This window comes from Hippocampus bargibanti, linkage group LG11 (genome assembly GCF_051943395.1).
Source record: "Hippocampus bargibanti isolate YZ-2025 linkage group LG11, ASM5194339v1, whole genome shotgun sequence".
Classification (NCBI taxonomy): domain Eukaryota; kingdom Metazoa; phylum Chordata; class Actinopteri; order Syngnathiformes; family Syngnathidae; genus Hippocampus; species Hippocampus bargibanti.
In genome coordinates, this window is record NC_142744.1 from 17802711 (window position 1) to 17828878 (window position 26168).

At 41.2% G+C, this 26168-nt stretch overlaps 1 protein-coding gene across 1 annotated transcript in view; it reads right to left on the reverse strand.

The window, feature by feature from the left end:
* The window catches only part of LOC148891830 (adenylate cyclase type 1-like), a 65526-nt gene extending 39631 nt beyond the window's left edge, over positions 1–25895 (reverse strand). Inside the window, 3 exon segments of the mRNA XM_089008515.1 lie at positions 11664–11782; positions 13162–13311; positions 24727–25895. Coding sequence (XP_088864641.1) covers positions 11664–11782; positions 13162–13311; positions 24727–25332 — 875 coding nt within the window. The 5' untranslated portion in view covers positions 25333–25895.
* Between the last annotated feature and the right edge of the window lie 273 nt (positions 25896–26168).

A 26168-nucleotide genomic window follows, 5' to 3' on the forward strand; every position in this document is an offset into this window, starting at 1 on the left:
TAGAATTGATACTCAGTGCAGTCTGTTGATTGACCAATAGAAAATAGTGTTTGATGACAGAAATGTTTTGAAAATACAGATGATCCTTTCAACGGCAATTCCACCAAGCATTCAGGCAATCCCCGGTTTGGTTGACAATGATGTTTGCCAAAAGTGGCAAAGTAACTGAATTTATATTTCAGACTGGGCACACTTATAAAAATAATGGGGCTGTTTTGTATGAATTCAGCCTCTTCCGGAACCAACAACAACAAACGCCTGACTATCCTGTTATATAAGATGGATCTATAACATGATCATAGACATGAATGGGACCTAACAGCCATAAAAAAGAGGTCGCACTATGAATCATCTTGCCTTTTTACACAACTGTGTGTGCTTTCTCACAATGACATTCCATAATAAGGTCATGAGATGCAGAATACAAAGCCAGGAATGAGTAACTGGCAGTCTGGGGGCAGAAAATTATTATTTATTAACTCATTCACTGACAGACGATGTGCAAAAATGTGTCCACTCCAGTGTCAGGGTTTTTGTCATTTTTCACTCAAATTGCAGGACCGACAAAATATTGAGTTTTAGGATCACATAAACATTCAATGGAGCGTTAGAAAACTTCAACTCTCTTATTTCATCAGAAAAAAAGAGTCAATTCCTAAATTATATGGGTCTGGAATTAGCTGAGCTTAAAAGGGGGCGGCTGTACAAAATGCAATACATACATATTGATGTATATAGCGCTTTAACAACAACTGAAGCTGGAACAAAGCACTAACATGGACAAAAGGTAAATGCTGCCCACTCGTTTAAGGTGGAGCTGCAGGGAGTAGTCCTCTGCTCCCCCCAACCTGAGGGCAGGGACCTATCATAGCAGAGTCCGGCACCGCCATGTCTGGACAGTAGGGATATATATAGGGCATCAGCGACCAGGAAAGTTTTAGTTCGCTGACGAAGGCTCTTGAATGTATATATATATATATATATATATATATATATATATATATATATATATATATATATATATATATATATATATATATATATATATATATATATATATATATATATATATATATATTTTTGCTGAAAAGGTTTCTTAGATAAGAAGCGAAACGTTCGACACCTTCAAAGAAGTACAGATGACAGCTGAAGAAACCTTTTCATTAAGGGAGAAAATATTGCCAGTGGTCTGAGCAGAGCTTTGTCTGCACCCCCTGCAAGAAAAAAACGAAACCTGAACAAATTCAGGAATAGCGCTCTACGTCACACTTTTATTTTACAAACACCAGAAATTCTGCATAAAAAAATCTGAATTCATTGTTAAAAAAACAATGAAAAATAGTTACAAGAGACAAGAAACAAACAACTCCATATACAATTTAAAAATCTGTGACTATGTGATTTACTAGGTGCCAAACTGCAAATGTGCATTGACTATGGATTTAAATTGTAATTACACCACTCATCACTAGAAGACAGACATGTTAGTTGTGCTTACAGTTAGTTTCATACATTTGTATATGTACTACAACGCAAGTAGGCCTAATACTTTTGTGGGGATTTGGGAAAATATACAGCACAAACAAACATTGTACTAGAATAATTTTTCATTTGTTGATTTTTGTGATACACAATAATAGTTCTAACAATTCATGTTGTGTTACTGGTCGGCAATTTAGTGAGGCCCAAGAATGGCGAATGTATGATGAAAAATGACAAATCACATGAGCATGTATTTTGTCCATATTTAAAAATGGCATTTTTGTTGTACATCCGTGTGTGTGGTCCTACGTGGGTCCCTGAAGAGCAGTCATGAAAAAGGTTGGCCCACTTCAGTATTGAAGTTGCCCATCCCTGTGCTCAGTCAGGAAATTGCCAGTTTCACTTTGACCCTCCATTCTGCGTCAGACATTGCCGCGGAGCAGTGGCATCTTAATGCAGTCTGAAAGATGCCACTGAAGAAGAGTCCCATTGGATTAATTAATGCCAACACTTGAAGCGACCACCATCTGTGATAGACAAATATTTAGAACGCTGAATGTTGCATTTGTGCAAATCTGCAAACAGTGGGCCTAATGCGACACTTAACTGCGTTGTGGATACATACAGCGGCCGATAATAGAGCAAAGAACTGGAGAAAACACAAATTGAATTTGAATAGGCAGCCTACACAACACATGTCCCGTTATCTAATCTCTCAAGAAAACACAATAAATCCTGTCACTTAGAGCTCCCAGCCAAATCTTGTTTTTTTTTCATTTAGTTCTTGGCTTAGTGAATATAATCTTCCAGTTATTTCCAATAGGAAGTTGCTGTTTTAGGGATATGCCGATACTGCCAAATGTGAGCAGCCTTTGCAACAAAGTCAACAAAGGCCCGATCCCGGGATTCCATATATAGATTAGATGAGACAATAACAACCGTTTAGATCAAGGGTCAGGAACCTGTGGCTTGCAATCCATACTGTTTATGGATGTTTTGATGACTGCATCTGGCTTGCAGATAAAACAAAATATTCTTGCTTGTTTAATGCATCCATGGATTCACTTTTCACTGCTCATTTCCTGTTTGGAATGCAGTTGGCTCCTATAGAAATTTTGATTGGATGATACTGGGCTGTCTATATTAACCATCGTTGTGGAAACAAGTACACCTGCAAGGCCTGCTCTGCTCGCCTCAAAATATCTGAATCACAGACTAATGTTAGTTCTACAGTATTTTTTCCATAACTTATTATTAAACAATTACAAATTGTCTTTCAGCTTCCTTTCATTGCTGTTCCCCTGTTGTGCTGTTTCCAGATGTGTGTTTTTGTATTTCAACATTTAACGTAATTTGACGCGCGAGGTCTGATCGCAGGCCTGGGTAACGTCAATTTTCGCAAACTCTGTCACCAGTCAGTATCACTAGCCACTAGTGACAAGAGTATACTGGCGAGAACGACCTCACTGTATCTGTCGCGATCAGCAAATACATTGTTGTGTTGATTTAATTGCGGTTTTGGATTGGATTTACCTTTATTAGTCTCACAGTGGAGAAATTTACATTTCACACCAGCAAAGTTATGAAAGGAAGAGGAAAGGAAAGAAAGAAGTAGAAACCAAAATACAGGAACTGCTTTCGCGGCGCCAACTTGAAATCAAAAGAACAAAATACCTAAATAACAAATAATATGACAACATAAAGACACAGAGAGTCATTCATTCTTAAGCACTTTCAGTACTCTTTTTGTTACAGGAAGAAGTTCTAGATGAAAGAGGGGAGGATCAACAGTGAATCACACACATCATGGTGGAATGTGCACGTCTACTACAAGCTAAATGTTGAAAGCAAACACAAAGCTGTCACATCCATTGAAGAGATTGTCTCACATCTCCTGTCCCACGTAAATCTGCTTCAAGTCCAGGCCGCAAAAGTTCCGCATATGCATCGGCATTGTGTGAACCCAAAATAGCTGAAGGGGGACAACAAATGGACTTTCTTGCCGATTTATTGTTAAAGCCATTTTCAAGACAGACTTTTCAAGAAAAAAGTGGACATCATTAACTCATTCACTGCCATTCCCGAATTTATTCGGGAATTGACAAATCAGTCGCAGCAGTGGCTTGATTCAGACGTAACACTACTGAAGGCCCAGGAGTGATATGCACATCCCACCAATGGTGCAAGCCACTGAGTAGTGTGCGAGCTCGCCGGCAGTAACTTTGTGTTTGAACAAGCTGCCTTTCATTCCGATAGTTTTGCTAGGTTTTTCACAATCGTGAGAAACAGAAAAACATTCAGATGAATGGTGAGTATTATCATAAAATGATTTAAGGCACACATTCCGAAAATAATTAAGGAATACATTCAGAGGCAGACATTTTGTTGAAATTACTTTTAAATACATATAAAATATACAAATGGCCAAGACTTTTGCCGGATTATACAATGGTGGTCTAATTAGTAGCAGTTCCCAACTGTACTAAATTTGTGATTTAGAATATGATATTGAATGTGTACCGTGTCGATGATGTTGGTAGTAATGACAATAAAAATTGTTATAAAACAAGCCAAAATGTAAAAAAAAACGACCAAAGCTAACCATGTTGCCACCATGAGAGCAACTTCTAAAGGAAAGGCTTTATGGCCCCATGCATTATTTAGTAGGCTTCTATTTTGAACTGATTCTTGGAGTTGTCGGCATGTTGCGTTTCTGAGTATGTCTCCTTGATATCTTGATATGAGAGCACACAGCAAACTAAGCTCTCCTTGGTGGAATAAATTCCAAATTAGAATTATTATACAGTAAAGTCTCGTTGTATCGATATACTCGGGAGTCGGAAAAAATATTGATAAAGACTGGACTATCGATATGACCGGACTATCGATATATCCGATCCTAGTTGTATTAAGTTCATCCTGTCTACTTGATATCTAATTTAAAACAGATTCTTTTCTTCCAGACTTTTTTCGCGCCACTCTGACGAAGGCGGAAGTATACGCCGAAACATGTCAGGTATTTGAACACCGACAATACACTGTCTGGAAGAAAATAATCTGTTTTAAATTAGATATCCAATCCTGCGCCGAACTGCATTAAAAGTGGACAATAAATGGGGGATCTTTGATATGGCGTGTAATTTTCTCCTTGAGTTCATGGATTGCGTATCTAGCATGCTTTTGTACTGGAGTGAAGTGAAAAATAAACTTATGCATTAAATAAAAACGTCATTTATTATTTTCATAACGCACTCTTGCAATCGTGACTCTGAGTAGCACTCAACATTGTTCTATACACACACGAGAGAAACCACGAATGCTAGCATGTACATATGAAAAACAGTGATTATTGCAAGTGATAAAGATATCTGAATACAACACAATTAAATACATGTATGGAAAACAAAAACTGACATAACTTACGTTGATAAAGTATTCTGCGGCACGTTGAACTCTTTCGTAATGGAGGATTTGCTTCTTGTTGGATTGTCCTTCACAGCCACTATTGCCTTGTACTTCGTTCCGATATCACAATTCTTACGTTTCCCCATGGTTGAAATTGGTGTTGAACAACTGTATATAAGAAGACTACAGTATGTTTCAGATGTTATTGCAGCAGTGATGAACGATGTGAGCTCTGCTACACCGTTTTTATAGTGCTCGAGGATTACTGTGCAAGACACGGAAGCTGGTCATGTGACATGTGTTACAGATACAGATTTTTCTAATGGTGGTACTGTATTGAAATCCTTAAGCAAATATCGATTCAGCTAAAACTGCTTTTGTATTGCTATAAGCAGACCAAACTGGCTGGCAGGAGATGAAAAGGGCACTGTAGTAACCGGATTATCGTGGCTAACAAGGCTATCAAGGCTAACAAGAAGTGTTGGTACTTCAGACCGGCCGACTTAAAGGACAACCGACGTCTCCGGACAAGTTGTGTCCATAATTTGTAAAATGGCTTCAAATGACTTCTACTGAGCGTATTTTAAAAAATATATATATTTTACGTTTTACGTTTTAAGACTCGCGTTGAATATTCAGGAAGTCTTGTTTTTGAGTTGGTGACAAGTCCGTACGTGACGTAACTGAAGGAACTCCCCTGACCAAAAAAAAAAGGACACATTGTAGCAGTCCTTCCATCACGTCAATGCATTTTGCTGTGCTTGTTTCGTCTGAAAACGTCATGTTGCACCAAAAAGAGCCAGAAGAGAATTTATCAGCCTGTGGAGACGGGCTGATTAATTCCTCACAGGAGCTCGGTCGCCATTTTGATCCATTTCCCCCCAATGTTGCGTCAAAATGGCACGGAATAAATTCTTTAATCGATTGCAAACATGTATGCTTTCCTCTTCAGAACTATTTGAATCATATTCCTAACTGGATGTGTAACAAGAAAGCATATTCTCCGAATCTGAAGCCATTGATTTGATACTCCAGCAATGCAAGACGTCTTGGCGTGACATCACAAACTGGGGGCGGGACTTTCTGAAAATGCCCAATTCGCAGCTCAATTTTTTGCAGATTTTGGACACTTTAAGTCATTTTTATTGGTGTTTTGCATTTGAATAAAAATATCATACTGCATGTTTTGGGTATTTTAGATGCTATAAAACGTTTTTCTGATGTCAGTTAAGAAACAAAAAAGTGACGTCGGTTGTCCTTTAAACAACTGGGTTTCCCTCCATTTCTTCTTCTTCTACTTGATTGTCTGTATTTTCCCAAAATTGGGATAACCTGTGACAACATACAGCCTGTCACAGGTTCGTCTTGGTATTGCGACTAGTGTTTGTTCAAGAGAACCTGATGAAACCTTCTTAGTTTATCGTTGTCATTGTGTTATTGTGTTCAAAGTCAAAAGTCAAAGTCAGCTTTATTGTCAAATATGCTAATATGCATGGCATACAGCACAGATGAAATTACTGTCCTCTCGGATCCAGCATGCAAGGCACTTATAATGACTTTAACAAACATAATAAACATGAAAACTCCAATTTGCCGGGAGAGGGGAGCCGCTGTGTGTTCACGCGCCGCCATCTTGGGAAAAACAAAAATAACAAATATGACAGCACACATTTTGGCTCTGCATAATTTTTAAGTTGTTTAAAATCCGTGTAAAACACAGAGGTGTAAAAACTGGATTTAGCACTCGTGTGAACTTGTGATCTGCAAGATTGCCAAAGATATTGACTGTCGGAGTAAGCCTTTGTGTGAAGAAGAAGAAATCATTTACTTTGAGCCATTTATATTTTTTTTAGGATGCACTGAAACAATAAGACTCTGAATACAAACATGCCTTCACCCAACATCATAAAATATAAAAATCATAATAAATAATAATAATAATAATAATAATAATAATAAGCCTAATAAAGCCATCGAAGGGGAGTTATTTTTGAAATGTCCGCACGAGGAGTGGCAACAGATCTCGTAGGACAAAAAAAGGGGAGCTAGATCCAAAATACTCGATGGAGACAGTATAGTTCGAAAGAGGTTTTACTGAGACACGCAGGGAACGAACATAAAGTAACAAAACCGAACTAGCGAGGCAACGACTGCCGAGCAGGACCAACCTGCGTACTGGGAGGCGGCAAGGGCATGAAATGAGGAAATTCACCAGCGAATACCGAGCCTAATTTATAACTTTTATAGTCAGAAGGCACAATCAGTGGGATTGTGATCAGGTGCGCGAGCCCAGAGAAGCAGGGAGGGGAGGGGCGCGCACCTGACGCCAATCAGGATGTGACAATTTTCACAAGTATGCAAACATAATTTTATTCTCACAGGAGGGAGGAGTGTTTGAGGCTTTTTTGACACATTTCAAAAGAAGCTGTATAGTGCACTAATGTGCTTGGTTTTCATTTTTTAAACGTCTGGCCTAGTCATATTATTGTTATGTTTTTTTTTAAACAAAATGTTACAATTCAATTTTTTTCATTAAGATAGTAATGTAGACAGTATATGTGGTGGTGAACTGAATAGCCTTGAATACATGAAGGAAATACATCATATGAAGTATTATCTATCAGAGGACTTTGAATTTAATCAAATAAAATATATTTCAGCAAGTATGATTAAAAATTCAACAATAATAAGCCACAGTTAACTGTAAAATCAAAAAAGCAACCGTGGAGAAATGGCACTGAACAAACACGCCAAAAATCACTTGACAAAAGAAATTGACATTAAAAAAGCTATGCAGTAAGGCTGCTCTCTGTGAAAAAAGGCCTGGAAGCAGTTTAGTTCCAAATTATAGGACATAATCTCCCCCAAGTAGTTAACAATAAGGGAGAGTGTGACGATCTGCACCTTTTTTTACAGATTCGAAAAGTACACCGGAAACTTCTATATCCAGCCCCCACGCCCATCCTTCGCCGCCCCGGTGATCCACCAACAGGATGAGAGATAGCTCTTCAAGTTGCAGAAGATGTGGTACAGCATTGGTTTTGACTTTTTAAATACCCTATCTTTGCTATGAATATTCCAAACTTGTTTTGGTAGTTGCATATTTGGTCGTCTCACTAACTGCTTAGTTCTGAGAACGATTTCAAATTTGTGATTTTGGATGGACAGTTAAATGCACTGCATTTAGAATAGTGTGTGCCCTCTATATAAGGGAATTAGTGTTTTTGAATGAATTAAATATGATACCTTTTCTTAGGGTTTAATCAGAATCAGAATCAGAAAGCCTTTGCAGTCCACAACAAAATTTGAAAAGGGAAAAAGTGGAGATGTTATGGAGAATCAACTTTTTGTAGAAACGTTTTTGTGACCACACCTGCAAAGTACTTCAAATTGTAGGGAAAAACAGCATGATGAAAGAGGAAAGGAAAGGAAGAAGTAGAAAAACAAAATACAGGACCTGCTGTAAATGCAGTCACTCTCGCAGCGCCATCTTGAAGTAGAAATAAAAGAAAAAAAAAACTAAATAACAAATAATGTGACACAACACAAAAACACAGTCATTCAATCTTAAAGGACAACCGACGTCACTTTTTTGTTTCTTAACTGACATCAGAAAAACGTTTTATAGCATCTAAAATACCCAAAACACGCAGTATGATATTTTTATTGAAACGCAAAACACCAATAAAAATGACTTAAAGTGTCCAAAATCTGCAAAAAATTGAGCTGCGAATTGGGCATTTTCAGAAAGTCCCGTCCCCAGTTCGTGACGTCACGCCAAGACGTCTTGCATTTCTGGAGAATCAAAAAAATGAATGGCTTCAGATTCGGAGAATATGCTTTCTTGTTATACATCCAGTTATGAATATGATTCAAATAGTTCTGAAGAGGAAAGCATACATGTTTGCAATCGATTAAAGAATCTATTCCGTGCCATTTTGAGGCAACATTGGGGAGAAACGGATCACCAGAAAAGAGGCACAAAATGGCGACCTCCTGTGGCCACCTCCGTTTCCACAGGCTGATAGATTCCTTATATGGAGCTTGGACACCCTCTTTTGGTGGCTTTTGGGTGCAACACAAGGTCTTCAGACCAAACAATACAGCAAAATACATTGACGTGATGGAAGGACTGCTACAATGTGTCTTTTTTTCGGTGTGGGGCGTTCCTTTAGTGACGTCACGTACGGACTCGTCACCAACTCAAAAACAAGACTTCCTGAATATTCAACGCGAGTCTTAAAACGTAAAATATAGCTATATGCGGTGGAATCTTTTAAAAATACGCTCAGTAGAAGTCATTTGAAGCCATTTTACAAATTATGGACACAACTTGTCCGGAGACGTCGGTTGTCCTTTAAGCACTATGTGCGTACTCTTTGTTGCATGAAGCAGTTATAGATGAAAGAAGAGAGGATCAAAGTGTAATTTTCACCAGTGGATCAGAGATGTCATGGTGGAATGTGCATGTTTCCTACAAGCTAAATATTGAAAGAAAACACAAAGCTGTCGCATCTCAAAACCCACCAATTTAAAATTGCATTTTCTGTGTAGCTCTATCTCTTGTTTCTATGTATAATTGTATTTTATTGATTATTGTATCTATGCTTGTTTCTGGCTATAAAGTGTCTTTGAGAGCTTTGAAAGGCGCTTGACATAAAATGTATTATTATTATTATTATTATTATTATTATTATTATTATTATTATTATTATTATCCATTGGTGAAAAGAGATTGTCTTACATCTCCTGTCCCACGTAAATCCACTTCAATTCCAAGCCACAACAGTTCCACTGACGCTCCTTTCCGCTCATTGCGGGCTCTTCAAACCATGCCCTGACCTTTCCACTGAACAAAGCGGGGCAGTGAAAATGCTGCCCATTACAGGCACATACAGTCAAATGGCACTGACATTCCTACCAATCACAAACAATGTTGGCATATTTGTGCTGCCGAAAAGGCGCAACCGGTCGTCAGAGGCAGAGTCCTTTATGAATGCCGTGGCCAAAAATGCTGAAAAACAATCCATATCCGTTCCACAAGACACACAACAATTCAAAGTGAAAAAAAACAATAATACAAAACCAATAAAACAATCAAGGCGTGTGAGAGCACTTGCTGACAGCTGCGGGTGCCATCTTGCTCTTGTTTATGATGTGGTGTTTCAATAAAATAAAATAAAATAAACTATGCCAAATCTTGTTGGAAGGCAGCAGTTATGTTAGTCATAGTTAAATCTTTTTTTTTTCCTTGAAGCTGATCACAACAATATCCGCCTGGCCGGACTCTAATCAGATCAAAAGTGTTCCCACCTTGGCTGAGCACAATAAAGAAACAGAGCCATGCATTGTGTCTAGTAATTAAAGTCCACTCGAATGACATAAATCCTGTCGTGAGTGCAATATCTAGTGGGAGGGCCAAGTGGGGGTCACATTATCAAGAGAGGTAATGGGGTAGGGTTGAAACGTGCTGTACTGTAGTTTATGATCCAACATATCGGACATTTCAGTGAGGCATTGGATCAGGAACATGCCTGGGTTGAAATATAACACAACAATGAATTCCATTGATGAAAAGGTTTCTTCAGCCGTCTCCTGTACTTCTTTGAAGGTGTCGGATGTTTCGCTTTTCATCCAAGAGGCTTCGTCGGCGAACAAAAATTTTGCTGGTAGCTCTGGCCCTATTCTGGAGCAAGGCAGTTTGTAAAGGAGTTTGCTGACGTGACGTCACGAACTGGGGGCAGGACTCTCCAGTTTTGAGCTTATTAGTGGCAGTTTCGGGCAACTTTAAGTCATTTTTGTTGGTGTTTTGCGTTTGACTAAAAATATCAGCCTGCGTGTTTTGGGTATTTCAGATGCTATACAATGTTTTTCTGATGTCAGTTAGGAAACAAAAAATGGTGTCGGTTGTCCTTTAAATGTCATTTAGGTTTCTCGTCTTCCAGAACCTCACAAGCCATTGCCCCCCCACCCCCGCCAGGGTGCTGCTGAGTCTCGATGACCCCCTAAGTTGCCCACTACTGGCCTATTATCCGATTCCTAGCAAGTCCTAATTGGATCTTTGATGTCAGCGGACATTGGTTCGCTTCTGTCTAATGACCCAAAACGACAAATCTTTAAATGCACTAAGACAGTTTTAATGCTGGCAGGCAGACATGTCCAATTGCGAGTGTTCAATCCGTCGATGGTGAATTTCCTTGGAGGGCCTCTGATGTCACTGTGTTATGCATGGCTGATCTTATCTGATGCTGCTTTTCCACTGCAAAGTATGACTCTCTTCTCAGTTTCCCACCCCACCACATTATGTTATTTCTTAATTTTAATGTCAATTTCTCAGTTCACTGCAGACTTTTAAAGACTTTTAAAGTATCTTTTTTTTCTTCCCTCACTGTATAGCAAAGTGCAGATTTAGACTGCCGCAACACCTGGAGTGTCATGTTGTGCCGTGACATAATGCTCAGCACCGAGTTGCACAGGATGATGTATACAATCAATAAAAGCAAGAGGCAGAGAAGGTTTCCAATAAAAATCCATTCATAGTCATTCTCATAGTAGACAGAATTTGATTACGCTTGTGTTTGTGTGTTGCACTTGGTATGGTATGGTAATGGTAAATTATGTTAGTCAGTCCAGTTATCTTTCCATGTAATGTTAGCAATTAGCTAGCAGATCTATGTTTATAATATATGGCGCGCTTAGACAATTTGGTGCCGCCTACACGATGTTGAATTGTCTTTCATTTTATGTGTAAGTTTGAAAAATAAACTGGGTTTTACCTGACGTTGTCGTGTCGTTGGATGTAGATCTTGTGAAAGATCCTTTCCGGTGGCTTCAGAAAGTCCTCCTTCATCTCCATGGCGACATTCCTGGGCAACAAACTCATGAGGAGGCGCTCCTGGATGCAAGTTTATATACAAAAAAAAAAAGACAAAAACAACACATACGATTGTTAGAATTTCATCTCAAGTGTTCATTTTCTTCAGCTACCAATTGAAGCTGTTAGTCAAATGGCAAAGCCTATTTTATCAATTTTACTGTTTCTTAAAAACATGCAGAATAGTTTCCACACAAAAATGCTGGTTGACATTTACAGTAAATGTCAACAGTAAATCTACATAAAAAGTAAATCTACATATAGTAAATCCATGTGTGCATAAGTATATGATTTGTATCATATTAATTTTCTTCAAAACATTACACTGCGCCTTATACACAGGTGCGCCTTACATGTATGTCACGGTTTGCAAGGTGGTGATGGCAGTTGTGAATCCCAAAAAGCAGGCAGGAGGGAGCAGCAGGTTGTATTTGAGAAATTGTATTAAAATAAAGTGAACAACAACAAAATCTAAAACATCAAAATCAGATGAACAGAAAAATACAAAAGAAAAACCAAGAGTGAAAGTCTGCCTAGATGAAACAAACACATGCACAGCATAAAATATGGCACATATAGAATCTATTTATTCATGTACCCAGCATATATATATTTTACATTTCCATCTGCACCTACATACAACCCACAGGATGTATCTGTGACTCATGAATTAAAATTGAAACTGCACTAGATGCAGTTATGCTCACAAATGAGAACCGCACGATTGAGTCAAGTCGGATAAACAGAGCAGCAAAGTCGTGAGGGAACTCTCTACATTGTCTATCAATTGATACAAGCCACATTTTGTGACATGCATTGCAGTTGGAGCCCGCTAATTTTCTATGCATCTAAGCATTCAAACTCCCTCAGCATTCCTTGTACTATGGTGAGCAATACTACACCCCCCATCGCATTCCTGAAACCGGAAATGGTGTGGTGTCCTGTTTGTAGATCCAACTGGAATGGAAATATAGAAATTAGTGTGCAAAAGTACTGTGTGCCTGGTGCATGCCAGTGTCATGGTGTGCGCAATTGTTCATGCATGCAGCTTTGAGAGAAAATTGCTGCTAACTATTCTTCCTGCGGTCCATGTTTTGTTTTTCTACTTTCACTCCTTTCATCACTTTGCTGCTGTGAAATGTAAATTTCTCCACTGTGAGACTAATAAAGGCATATCCAATCCAATCCAATCCAATGTTCACATTTATACTGTATAGTATCTATTTAGTTATGCAGTTTGTAGTCAACAGCTGCATAGTAAATACAGAATTTATTATTACAGTACAGTTGGCATGTACACTCTGCTGTCTTGCCTAATGTTGCAAATGTGTACATAGTTGTGTGTTTTCGACTCAATTAGTTGCCGTTTTCCGACACCAAAGTGTTTTTGCGGCATGCACCTGTTTTTCATTCTCGTCCTCCATGCGAAGTCGTTCTTCTATGCAGTTGCGCGCCTGCAGGAAGGCCTTCCTCTGGGCTCGCTCCGTTAGGATGCGCACAAACAGGCCAGACAGGTTGACGCTGGTGAACAGCACCGTGTTGGCCGCCAGCTAGCAACACAAAAACATGACAAACCAAATGTTATTTAACTTTGGATACACTTGGAAGACGAACAGATTGTTCAACAGGACCGACGTTGTTTTCTTGTTTTTTTTCAACTGTGTTTGCTCTCTGTCTTTGACAATTACCAGTTTGAGGTATCAAAAAGGAGAATGAGCAATGAACATGAGGTTTTCTAAGGGAATGCGATATGAACGCATGAGTGGGTGTGTGAGAGGCTTCATCCATCACAACAGATGACCGCACGGCAGCATGGCTACCTTCAACCTTGATTCTCTACACCCCCGACCCCACACACACCCATGCCCCATTTTACCAAGGTTGGTTGGCTTTGCACATCAACCAAACACGATCATTGCATTCACTTTTGCTGTAGGCAGCGTTGATACCCAAATATTTGTGGATTCTCGGGACAAATTCAAGTTATTTGTCATTAATGATGCCTATAACAAGAAACCAGTTCACAATGCATTACTTGGCCATAAAGTCACATGCAATCCTGCCATGATTTGTCTGACAATAAACATAGTTCCAGCGCCACAAACATGTGCAGTGAATACGAATGTGCGTATTTCTCCACAAAGTGCACGGACGCGCTTTTGTACTAAGCCTTCAGACTGCTCTGGCTGCAGTCTGTGCCTCTAGATCACCGCCGTCCACAAGGACGTAAGCAGTGACATTTTTATAAACTCATTTTCATTCTTCAATTGCTGCTGTGGACTGCAAATTTCCCCATTGCGGGACGAATAAAGGTATTCTGATTCTGATTCTGATTCTGATTTTGCTGAGGAATTATGAGCTAGGCATGAATGCTTCAATTTTATTTGTAAATTGCACCGACAACGCAATGATTTTAATGAATGTCGTTACAAAGCAACTGCGTATAGTTTTGCGAGCGTTTGCTTTGCAATTGTCATTGCAATGTGTTCGAGGCATTTTTGAGTGACTTTCACAGAATGATTATCCTGAGGAAATTTGATTCTAAGAAATGCAATATTGGCATGTAAACAGGCGTTCACAATGAGGGATATGTATACTACACTGCCAATTTATTAAGAATTAATAACAGCATTTTCCGGTGTATAAGGCGCACAGGAGTATAAGATGCACCTTCAATGAATGAATATAATTTTCCAAATATAATACATAAATAGATAACATTTTGCCACATATAAGGCCCACCACATTATAAGGCACTACAGTAGAGGTTGGGGTAACGCACGACTTCTACATGGGAAAGTAGAGTCGGTGGCTGCTGACAGTTGTTGCAAGACCTGTTGTGACTATATATTACTTCATATCAGTGACGTGCAGCCAGGGGAGGCAGGTGAGGCTGTGCCTCACCTGTCATCATGAAAATATCAAATGACAAAATAAATTAAACAGTTATATTTATTTAATGATTTGTACTTTAATGTTCTTTTCCATTTAACGTCACCATTTTTGGATTTTTTTTCAAAATCGCTGAATTTTCACATTTACCGTTCAAATACAAGTAGAGACGAGCGGTGAGGCAGCAGCCGGCTGAGCCTCACCGTGGATTGCGCAATCGCTATGCTAACTGTGCTGGCTTGCTCTGCAGTGAGACTGCATTGCTGTCCCTCTGCATATCGCTGTTAAAGTGTTCAAAGGCTTTTAGTATATGAACTAAATTTCTGCAGTTTAGCTGGTGTATGTAATGTACAGTCACTGTACATTATAAACACTGTACAACAGTGTTTATTTTATTTTTATCAAAACTGTGTGCATAGGTGAGGCACACAGTTTGTTTGCCTCATGACAGGGGGCGCTGGTACAGTAAACAGTTAGCAAGTTAAGTGCAACCATCTAGTCATTTTTTCGTGTTGCTTGGCCTTATTTTCAGAACGGTGGATTACATATCTAAATTGAAAGAATTTTCTAAACTGGACTTTCAATCGAAGCAGGAGATAATAATTAAAGGAAGACCAACACCGGACTGGATAGCTCATAAACGGTGAGGGATTAATGTAAATCTCCTGGACAGCTTTTTGGCCAAGAAGGATCTCGTTGAAACTATTCCTGAAGCGACAAAGTTGCTCCAGTTCGTGCTCACTGTTCCAGCTACTACAGCATCAGTGGAGCGGTCATTCTCAGCACAAAAGACTGAAAACATACAGTCCGAACAGGACTGATCAAGGACGACTTTCTTCACTGGCGGTGATCTCCATTGAGACAGAGAGACTTGGACTTCATTTATAAGTAAAGAAAAAGAATAAAAAAAGAATTAAAAAAAACGTTATTATCGTGTTGATAATAACGTTTTTTTAATTATTTTTTTCTAAGCTACAGCTTGTATACAATATATAAAGAATGCTGACATGACACTTAAAACAAAACACGTTAACTGTTGCCAATCAAATGGTGAATAACCTACTTTGTGGAGTTCATATGTATGTAAATCTGACTGTGATGACGTCAGTGCCTCACCAGCCATGAACCTCACCGCACGTCACTGCTTCATATATAAGGTGCACCGGCATATAAGGCACAGGGTCATATTTTGAGGAAAATGAAGGCTTTTGGGTGCGCCTTATACACTGGTAATTGTGAGCAATTGATGGTCGATTATCCATGTTTTGTCGCAATAGAAGCAAAGTGTCACGTCCGGCTCGAGGAGTGGTGACAGGACTCGAGGGACGAGGAAAAATAGGAAGGAGTTGGATCCAAAATACACGGTGGAGACGGCAAATTCAAGAAAAGCACTTTACTGAGACATGTAGGGCAAAACAGGGAGTAAGACAACCAAGTGGACAAACGGTACCAACCTGCGTACTGACGGAAGACAGCGGAACAACAGAGAATACACCGGCGCAACCGAGCGGGAACAGGTGGCTTTTATAGCCAGAAAGCACAATCAAGGAAATGAGCAATAGGTGAGTGAGTCCGGAGAGCAGGGAAGGGAGGGGTGCGCTCCTGGCGCTGAGGAGGATGTGACACAAAGTGGGTGTGCACAGAGATTCTGTTGATTGACTCCTCAACTTTAAAGAAGTACAACATGACGTCAAGATGGCAACGTCTTTAATCTATTTCACAAGATATTTGAATAGAAACAGAAGCTCAGAACATTTCCAGAGATTGATATAGGTAATGTTTCGGTCGCGCTTTAACTTTAGCCATTGTTTTTGTTTGCTACTTTGGATTATTTTTGTTTTAAGAACTTTTGTTGTTGTTTTTTTAGTTTCCTCAGTTCATACAATTTGTCAACTTCAACCCGTTGCTTCCACCTGCCTGCTTTTTGAAGTTCTCCACCATCATGCATAGTGACAACAATACCGTTTATTCATGGTGGTATGTGAAAAGACAATTTTCATCACATCAAAAGTTAAAATTCTGTGTTGAAAATTTGAGTACACTGATTTTTTTTCTGTTTGTTTGTTTCTTTTTTTTGTGTACTACAGTGTAGTATAAGCTAGTAATAATTAGGAGTACAAGCTATCCTTACTGTTAGCTAACATATGCATCGCGGTTGCAAACTCACCAGCCGAACATTAATAGAGAGTGTGGCTTTTGAGGAAACCCTGTTGTAACAGTTTTTTTTTTCTGCCAGTGAAGTACACAGAGCAGAGGACTAGCGGGCCAATTCAGGACTAAGGACAGCTCCTTGCAGCTCAGTCAGCACTAATGTCTCAAAATAATGTATACACACTGTGTATACTTGCAAAATACAGTCAAACGAAAAGCCAGGGAATTACTTGACAAAAACAGTTAATTTAAGCAGACTGAGCTGCTGCTGAGGCATACAAACAAGAGAGATGGGGAGGGAGAAAGCATGTGACGGCTACCCTGGGGGATAAGAATCAATCCCAAAGGAAGTGGCTGGAAATGAAGGAGTGGAGCGACATTCTGCCAGCAGCAGTGGAAGTAGTCTGAACACCACATGGCACATTTTCTTAACAATTAAACTCAAGGTACATTTCGAGCTACAGTAGAACATCTTTGTTTTGGCAGCACAACACTCATCTTTCAAGCAGAGATGGCAGAAGTAGTCGCACACTGCATTAAAGTTCAATTACAGATACTCGCATGAATTATTTTTAAAAGATGTACAGTATAATCATAGAAGTGCTGAAGTGCCTCAATCTGTGGCTGAAGACATGCATCCTGTTTTCATCGGGAGTAAAAAGTAGAATGCCACTGGAAAAACAAATAATTCGATCACACTCTCTCAAAAGTGTGAGGTTGTTTCCTAATCCATTCGCTTGGTCGTTGTGGATTTTGTGCATTGTTATTGACCCAGAAGGCAACCTCTGAGAGGTCAAATTTGGTTCTTATATAATGTTAGTAAATTCTGATTATTTTTAACATTTACTGGTAGCCTGGTAACCCAATATATAGTCACAATAACTCATCAGTATGAGGCGTTCTAACCCTTTAGGTCAAGGGTGTCAAACTCAGTTTTTTCCGCGGGCCACACATTCAGAGCGCACAACAAATTAATGAATAACTAGTTTTCAAATCTGAAGTCAAGAATAATGACTGTTATTGTGGTTTGCATTTTGGAATTTGACATGCTTCATTTGCTATCACGTGCAGAATAAAATGACGTGGTGGGCCAGATCTGGCCCCCGGGCCTTAACTTTGACACCCGTGCCTTTGGGGCTCTTCATCTTAAATTTCTCCACTGCGAGACTAATAAAGGCAAATCCAATCCAATCCAATCTTGACCAAACATGCTAGGTCATATTCTCAAACCAATATCTTGCTAAAAGACACAAGCAACGACACTCTAACAACACTCTAACAACAGTTGGGTGAAAAACAACCAAAAAAAGTGAGGTAAACAGTGGTTGCAATTTATTTACAACCTTATTTGGGGGGCTTGTTTTGTATTAAACAACAATTTTGGGGGCATTTTGAGGGTTGTTCATTTGACTAATTTTATTAGTACAGTGGGACCTTGGCTTACGAACTTAATTGGTTCCCAGACAGTGTGTAAGGCGAAAAGTGTGTATCCCAAAAAATAATTTCCCATAGGAAACCATTAAAATGAGAATAATCCGTTCCCATATCCCCATAAAACATAATTTTATACTTTCTAATTTTCTAAGCCTTAAAACGACACAAAACATACCTTATTTTATGTATAATAAATGTGCTATCGTATTATGATTAAAGAAATAAACTGTACTATACAATAAAGTCATTTTATTTACCTTTGTGATGGTCGTTAATGGCTTGATGGAATGGAGTGTCCGGTTTCCTCAGCATTAAACACTTGATGAGGAACATAGGCTTCTTTCACCATCTTCAGGAATGATTACTTGTAGGTGCTTTCTCTGTGATCATTGTATCTAGTTCTTCATCAATTGTGGTCTGTTTAGCTGGGTTGATAGCTTTTTGCATCAAGTGTACAGATGACTTGTGCGGGTTATTTGTGGAGCCTGATTGATGGGATATTTTAACCTTCCAGTCTACACTAGGCTTTTGAACTCAAAGTTGAAATGGGTCTAAATTTCACTGTTTTTTATCCATTTTCTCACAATTTCACTTTTGTTTGTTTTCTGTCATCTCCCTTTCGTGTGTGTGTGTTTTCTCACTCTCACTCTCTCTCTGCCTGTGTCTTTAATGTGTAAATCCCCCCCCCCCCCCCCTGCTGGGTTCTTGACCAATCACGTGGCTTTAACCGAAGATGTCATTTTGTTTTTTGGAGAACGGCCTCACTCTCTCTCTGTCTGTAACCCCATCACCAACTGCTGCGTTCTTGACCAATCACGTGGCTTTAACCGAAGACTGGGGGCGTGGAATAGAGGACAAAAACAGTGGCCACCATTTTCTTGTTAGGAGAACGGGTTCGTTCGCGAATGACACATCACTCATTGTGGCAGCTCCGTGTGTCTCCCGAAAAATAGTTCGTATGCCAAGGTAAAATTCTCATAAATGTAACGTTCGTAAACCGAAAAGTTCGTAAGCCAAGGGGTTCATAAACCAAGGCTTCACTGTATTGGGTTTGGTCCAGTCACGATTTGCAAGGTGGTGGTGGTGGTGGTGGTGGTGGGCCACATAAAAAGCAGACAGGAGGGAGGAGGGAGTAGGTGTATTTGACAAATTGTATTAAATAAAGTCGTCAGGAAAAAAATCTCAAACAACAAAGTCGTCAGAACAAAAAGGTCAAAAGTAGCAAACAAAACCATGAGTAAAACATCCATCGATCCATCCATTTTCCGTCCCGCTTATTCCTCATTAGGGTCGCGGGGGGGTGCTGGAGCCTATCTCAGCTGTCTTCGGGCATGAGGCGAGGGACACCCTGAATTGGTTGCCAACCAATTGCAGGGCACACAGACATACAACAGTCACTCTCACACTCACACCTAGGGACAATTTGGAGTGGCCAATCTGCCTGTGGTGCATGTTTTTGGAATGCATGTTTTGGACCTGGAGAAAACCCACGCGGAGAACATGCAAACTCCACACATGGCGGCCGGACCGGGACGCAAACCGGCAACATCTGCACTGTGAAGCCCATGAGTAAAACATGACAACATGAAACAAACTTTACCGATTGAAATAAATAATGACCCGACACTGAATGGTCGTGCCGGGATTCCTTTAACTGCCACTGATTAAAACGACCAACACCTGTGCAGCTGAAGGGGGGGGGGGGGCTACAGTGCCACCCGTTGGTCACAAACCGAAACGTGACAGGTCCATTTTGACTCTATTTTGGTGACACAGAGCCAACTGTTGTTCGAGCGTGGGTTTGCTTTTTCTCCCAATTTAGGTTACTTTCACACCAGAAGTTTGAAGAATGCAGATGCGGAAATTAAATCCACTGAAGGACGGTAATAAAATTATTTGTACTTAGTTACTTCCCACCCAAGATTTCATAGGAGCGAAGCCGTCACATAGATAACTCAAAAAGTCACAGCGCAAGCAGGTTGCCATGTGTGCTGCTCTAGGAGGGAAAAGCAAATTATTGAGATTTGATCAGTTCATCACGCGCTCGGCCGATGACAGCGTATTTGCTGAGGAGATTGTTTTCTCCCCTCTGACCCCACCCTGCACCAACCATCAATGTGGCCGACGAGACACATTGGTAGGCGTGTGAAGGACAGTGTTGGTCGCAGAGAGATAGAGAAGGTGAGCTAATCCATTAAGCTTGGAGATGAGCCCCATAGCATGAGCCCCGAACACAGACCACCAAACTCAATCTGCCTGTAATAACACCTTAATAATGTCTCAGACAAATAGCTTATATTAGTGTCTTGTGTTTATATCGATGAGAAGGTTTCTTCAGTCGTCATCTGTACAAAAGTGAAGGTTTCGGACGTTTCGCCTCCTATCCAAGAGGCTTCGTCAGCGAACTAAAGTCTGACTGGTCGTATCGGCCCCATTTATATATCCCTAATGTCCAGTAATGGTGGCGCCGGACACAGCTATGATAGGTCCCTACTCTCAGGTTGGGGGGGCAGAGGACCCCTCCCTGTGGCCCCACTTATTGTTCCTACATTCCTGACTAACGACTGGCCTATTACCCCCACTCCCACCGGTATCACCTCATCAGCATAACGACCCTCATCAGCATTACGAAAGTTGCCTAACCTGTTTTGCCTAAGCAGGCTATTGTATGAACGATCCAAATTGAACCTCACCCCACCAGACCGGTTTAATGAAGGATTTTGTTGTTTTATAAGAATCGCTTCTTTTACCCCCCTTTCAAACCATCTATATTCTTTCGCTAAGATTTTAACCTCATTGTCGTCAAATGAGTGGTTGCTAGCTTTTAGGTGCAGATGTACTGCCGATTGAGGTAATGTAGTTTGTAATGTACTGCTCTTTACAATTTTCATTCTTACAATGTATGGAATAAACTACATTACAAATGAAAAACAAAGTAATGTAGTTTATCCCATACATTGTAAGAATGAAAATTGTAAAGAGCAGTACATTGGGGAGACTCAACAAATTCTCAAAAAAAAGACTTTATCAACATTGCAGGGATAATACAAGTGGACCTCAATCGGCAGTACATCTGCACCTAAAAGCTAGCAACCACTCATTTGACGACAATGAGGTTAAAATCTTAGCGAAAGAATATAGATGGTTTGAAAGGTGTCACGGTTTGCGAGGTGGTGATGGCGGGTTCGGATCCCAAAAAGCAGGCAGGAGGGAGCAGGAGGTTGTTTGACAAATTGTATTAAAATAAAGTCAGCAGGAACAAAATGTAAAACATCAAAATGATCTGAATGGAAAAAATACAAAGTAGCAAAAGAAGACCAAAAGTAAAAGTCCGCCAAGGTTAAACAAACACGTACACGATGCATGCAGCAACCAAGCAGCAAACAAACAATGGACCGGCACCGGATGGTCGTGCCGGGTGTTCTTTTAAATGTCAATGATTAAACGACCAACACCTGCGAGGCTGCAGGCAGGGCTGACGTCGCTACCCGCTGGTCGCCAGTCTCATCGGGACGACCAGCACCTGTGAGGTGTAGGCGGGGGCGACAGCGCCCCCCGTTGGTCGTCAACCAGATCATGACAAAAGGGGGGCAAAAGAAGCGATTCTTATAAAACAACAAAATCCTTCATTAAACCGGTCTGGTGGGGTGAGGTTCAATTTGGATCGTTCATACAATAGCCTGCTTAGGCAAAACAGGTTCGGCAACTTTCGTAATGCTGATGAGGGTCGTTATGCTGATGAGGTGATACCGGTGGGAGTGGGGGTAATAGGCCAGTCGTTAGTCAGGAATGTAGGCACAATCAGTGGGGCCACAGGGAGGGGTCCTCTGCCCCCCCAACCTGAGAGTAGGGACCTATCATAGCTGTGTCCGGTGCCACCATGTCTGGACATTAGGGATATATAAATGGGGCCGATACGACCAGTCAGACTTTAGTTCGCTGACGAAGCCTCTTGGATAGGAGGCGAAACGTCCGAAACCTTCACTTTTGTACAGATGACGGCTGAAGAAACCTTCTCATCGATGGACCACTGCTGTACGACTGAGAGCTTACACAGACGTCTTGTGTTTATAGTTACATCAATATTTGGAGTAACACAACGATAACACACTTGACCAATGGTAGCTCTTCTTGCAAAAAAATAAGTTACAAAATAAAAGACGGCTCAACACATACCAATATTGAGCATTTTGACGCATTAAAAAGGTTGTAGGCGACTCTGTAGTCGAGTGGTTACCGCACCGACTTCAAAGTGCAGAGGTCGTGGGTTCAAAACCCACTCCGGCCTCCTTGTGTGGACTTTTCGTGTTCTCCCCAGGCCCGTGTTGGCTTTCTCTTGAGCCCGCGTGGGTTTTCTCTGGGTCATCCGGTTTCCTCCCACATTCCAAAAACATGCATGGCAAGCTATTTGAACTCTTCAAATTGTTCTTAGCTGTGAGTGTGAGCATGAATGTTTGTTTGTTTCTTTGTGCCCTGCGATTGACCTTCATTCCCTTCAACAAATAGATGTAAAGTTTGTGACCAACATGTGGCACTGTAGGCCCAGCCCGCAGCTGCACAGCTGTTGGTCGTTTTAATCAGTGGCAGTGAAAAGGACTCCCTGCACCACCATTCAGTGCCAGGTCAGTGTTTGTTTCACCCTGTCAGGTTTGTTTTGTCCTGTCATGTTTTACTCATGGTTTTGTTTGCTACCTTGGACCTTTTGTTCTGATGACTTTGTTGTTTGAGATTTTGTTCCTGCCGACTTTAATACAATTTGTCTAATACACCATGCTCCTCCCTCCTGCCTACTTTTTTGGGGTCCACCACCACCACCTTGCAAATCGTGACAGTAGGATACCACATGTACCACATGCTGAACACGCTCAAGACAGTAGAGATGATCGTGAACTTCAGGAAACATCCATCACCACAGCTGCCCCTCACACTATCCAACTGCCTAGTGTCAACCATCAGGACCTTCAAGATCCTGGGAATCACAGTCTCCCAGGACATGAAGAGGGAGATCAACACCAACTCCGTCCTGAGAAAGGACCAACAGGGGATGTATTTCCTGAGTCTGCTAGAGAAGCATGGCCTGCCACAAGAGGTGCTACGGCATTTCTATATAGCTGTCATTGAATCCATCCTGTGTTCTTCCATCACCATTTGGTTCGGGGCCGCCACAAAATATACATACATACATACACACACACACACACACACACACACACACACACACACACACACACACACACACACACACACACACACACACACACACACACACACACACACACATACACATACATACACATACACATACATACATACATACATACATACATACATACATACATACATACATACATACATACACAAACAAACAATCACCACGTGACAGCTACCATATTCTCTGGACAATTGTTCATCCCAGCTAGTCACTGTACAGTATATGGGATTCAATGGTTTGAAGGTCATAGTAACAATTTTCGCAGATGAATATCGGCTTCATATCGGCTTCATATCCCTATCTGTATCAATTTCGGGCTGAATAAAAATGCACGTACACAAGGCTGATGGCTTACCACAAGAGTAGGAAACTTTGGGGTTTTCATCAGTGCAGTGATTCCTGACCCAATTACATTATGTAATTAGAAGAAATGAAGTGATGATTGAGATTGGTAGTGCCTGATAAGATGGAACACGAAGATGCCTCTGACATGAGTGAAATGGAAAGGCTAATTTCAAATGCAAGGAAGGTCACCTGAAAAAAAATGAAAGTGATGCACAGAAATAGCTACATGTAGATGGCCCAATCTGTCAGTGCAACGTGAGGGTTTGACAATGAGACATGAGAGAAGAAAGGCAGGGAGGAACTTGGCTTTCCACACTGTCACTGCAAACATCTGGCAAGGGGAAGGCGCCGAGCCGCAATGGACAACCTACGGCTGGGCGGTTTCTTCCCCAAGCATGGCACGAGCCCAGACCCTTTGCCACAACCAAGTGAACTCAGACCTCATCTCAAGCCAATCTGAGTTGGAGTGTGTTGTCAGTGTGACTGCAGACATTTAATTTTGTTGTGTGTGGCTGAGCGTTTTTGTTCGATTGTATGTGTATACACGCGTGGGTTCGTGCGTGTTTTTCCATATATGCGTACAAGCGTGGTGCGTGGGTATATGTGTTAATGTTAATGTGAATGCTTGAATACAAAATACGAGAATGGGTCTACATGCGCGATTGAACACTCAGACTTTCAGTTTGTAAGTCCTCCGGCGTGCTTGTTTATTTCGTGTGTTTTTTTGCTTGTTTTGTTGACGGCTATTTGTGTACACTAGTGTATGTTTGCAAGGTTGCGCGTGTGCGATTACACGTGTCAAGTATACGTGCAACGGTGCACGTATGTGTAAATATTCTGGGAGCCCGCGCTTACACACACGCATACGAGTACTGGCCCTAGTATTTACACGACTGTTTTGGTACACGCGCGTGCCCGTAAATGGACGTACCGTTCTCCACAGTTTTTGCGTCCTGACGGAGGTGGCGGTTACGATGAGGTGCGATATAGACACCATGAGCCCGAAGATGACGGCCAACAGTGTCCGGACGGGCAGCAACGCGTAGACGACGAAGGTGACCAGGACAAGTTGCCACACGCCCTGGTCGGGCGACGTTTGCGGCTCCGAGCCCGAGGCGCCAAGCGAGAACGGACAGCAGAGGAAGGCGAAAGTGAATCCAAAGAGCAGACTCAGGTTGACGATCTGCTGCAACTGGGTCACCTGCAGGTACTTGACGTTAGTGACGATGAAGAGCGACGTAAAGACGACGCAGTGCACCGGGTGCGAGCCCTTGGAGATGGTGAGGTGGCCGGGGCCGCCCAGGAGCTCCGCGCCGGCCAGCGCCGACGACATGACGATGAGCACGGCGAGCGCCTTGAGCGTGGACGTCTGCTCCAGTTTAAGGTTGTAGTTTTGGAAGAGAGACTCCAGCTCTTTGCAATCGAACTCGTCCTCGCAGGGAATGCTGCTCACGGGGAACCCCGGCGGACACGGACTCCTCTTCCGCCGGCTTCGGACTTTCTCAAACGGCGCTTCCTCCATGTCGGGGCCATTCATAAACTGAAGATGTAGTCCGCTTCCTTTTTGGGAGGGTGGGGTGGCGGGGCGCAGTTTATCCACGGCAAGGCACTAAGAGTTTCATCCCAATAGCAAGACAAATGTACAAAAATAGAAATATGTGAATGAAGACGGAGCGACGTCCACTCTCAATTTCGCGGCTCTTTACGGGGCTCAGGAGAAATGTGTCGTTCGCGAATGAACCGGCTGTCTGAGCCGGCTCTTAGAAGTGAACGACTGAAAACGGCTCTTAAGCGGTCGCCGCCTGAGGAGCCGACTTCTCCCCCCACGCACCCCTTCGGTTGAAGCCGCACGTGGTCAAAATCCAAAAAGACGACACGCACGCGCGCGCGCAAAAAATGGTACTTGTACTAGGTATGTTCATGTTTTTTTTCTGAAACGTTTTGCACATTTACATTTGCACAGTATACAGTTGACATTTTTATTTTGTTATGCTCAGCATATCTTGTTTTCTATCCTTTCACCCCCCCACCCTATCTCCTTTCAAATTGCTGCTGTGGACTGCAAATTTCCCCATTGTGGGACGAATAAAGGCTTTCTGATTCTGATTCCCTTTCCTGCCTTTTTGTGACATAAAAAACACATGGTTTATATTCCACCAGACAAATCAACTCTCGCTCCTCAGACACCGGAAAATGATAACTCCAATTAGTTGAAAGTAAAACAAATATAAATTGAGGTGGCTTTAAAAAAGGAGATAAATAAATAAACCCACACAAAAAATAAAATAAATATGATAAATTGCAAAAAGCACATATGACCATGCAAATAGAAAAAACGGCACGTGCGTGTGCAAAGAGTACTTCCTTTTCCTC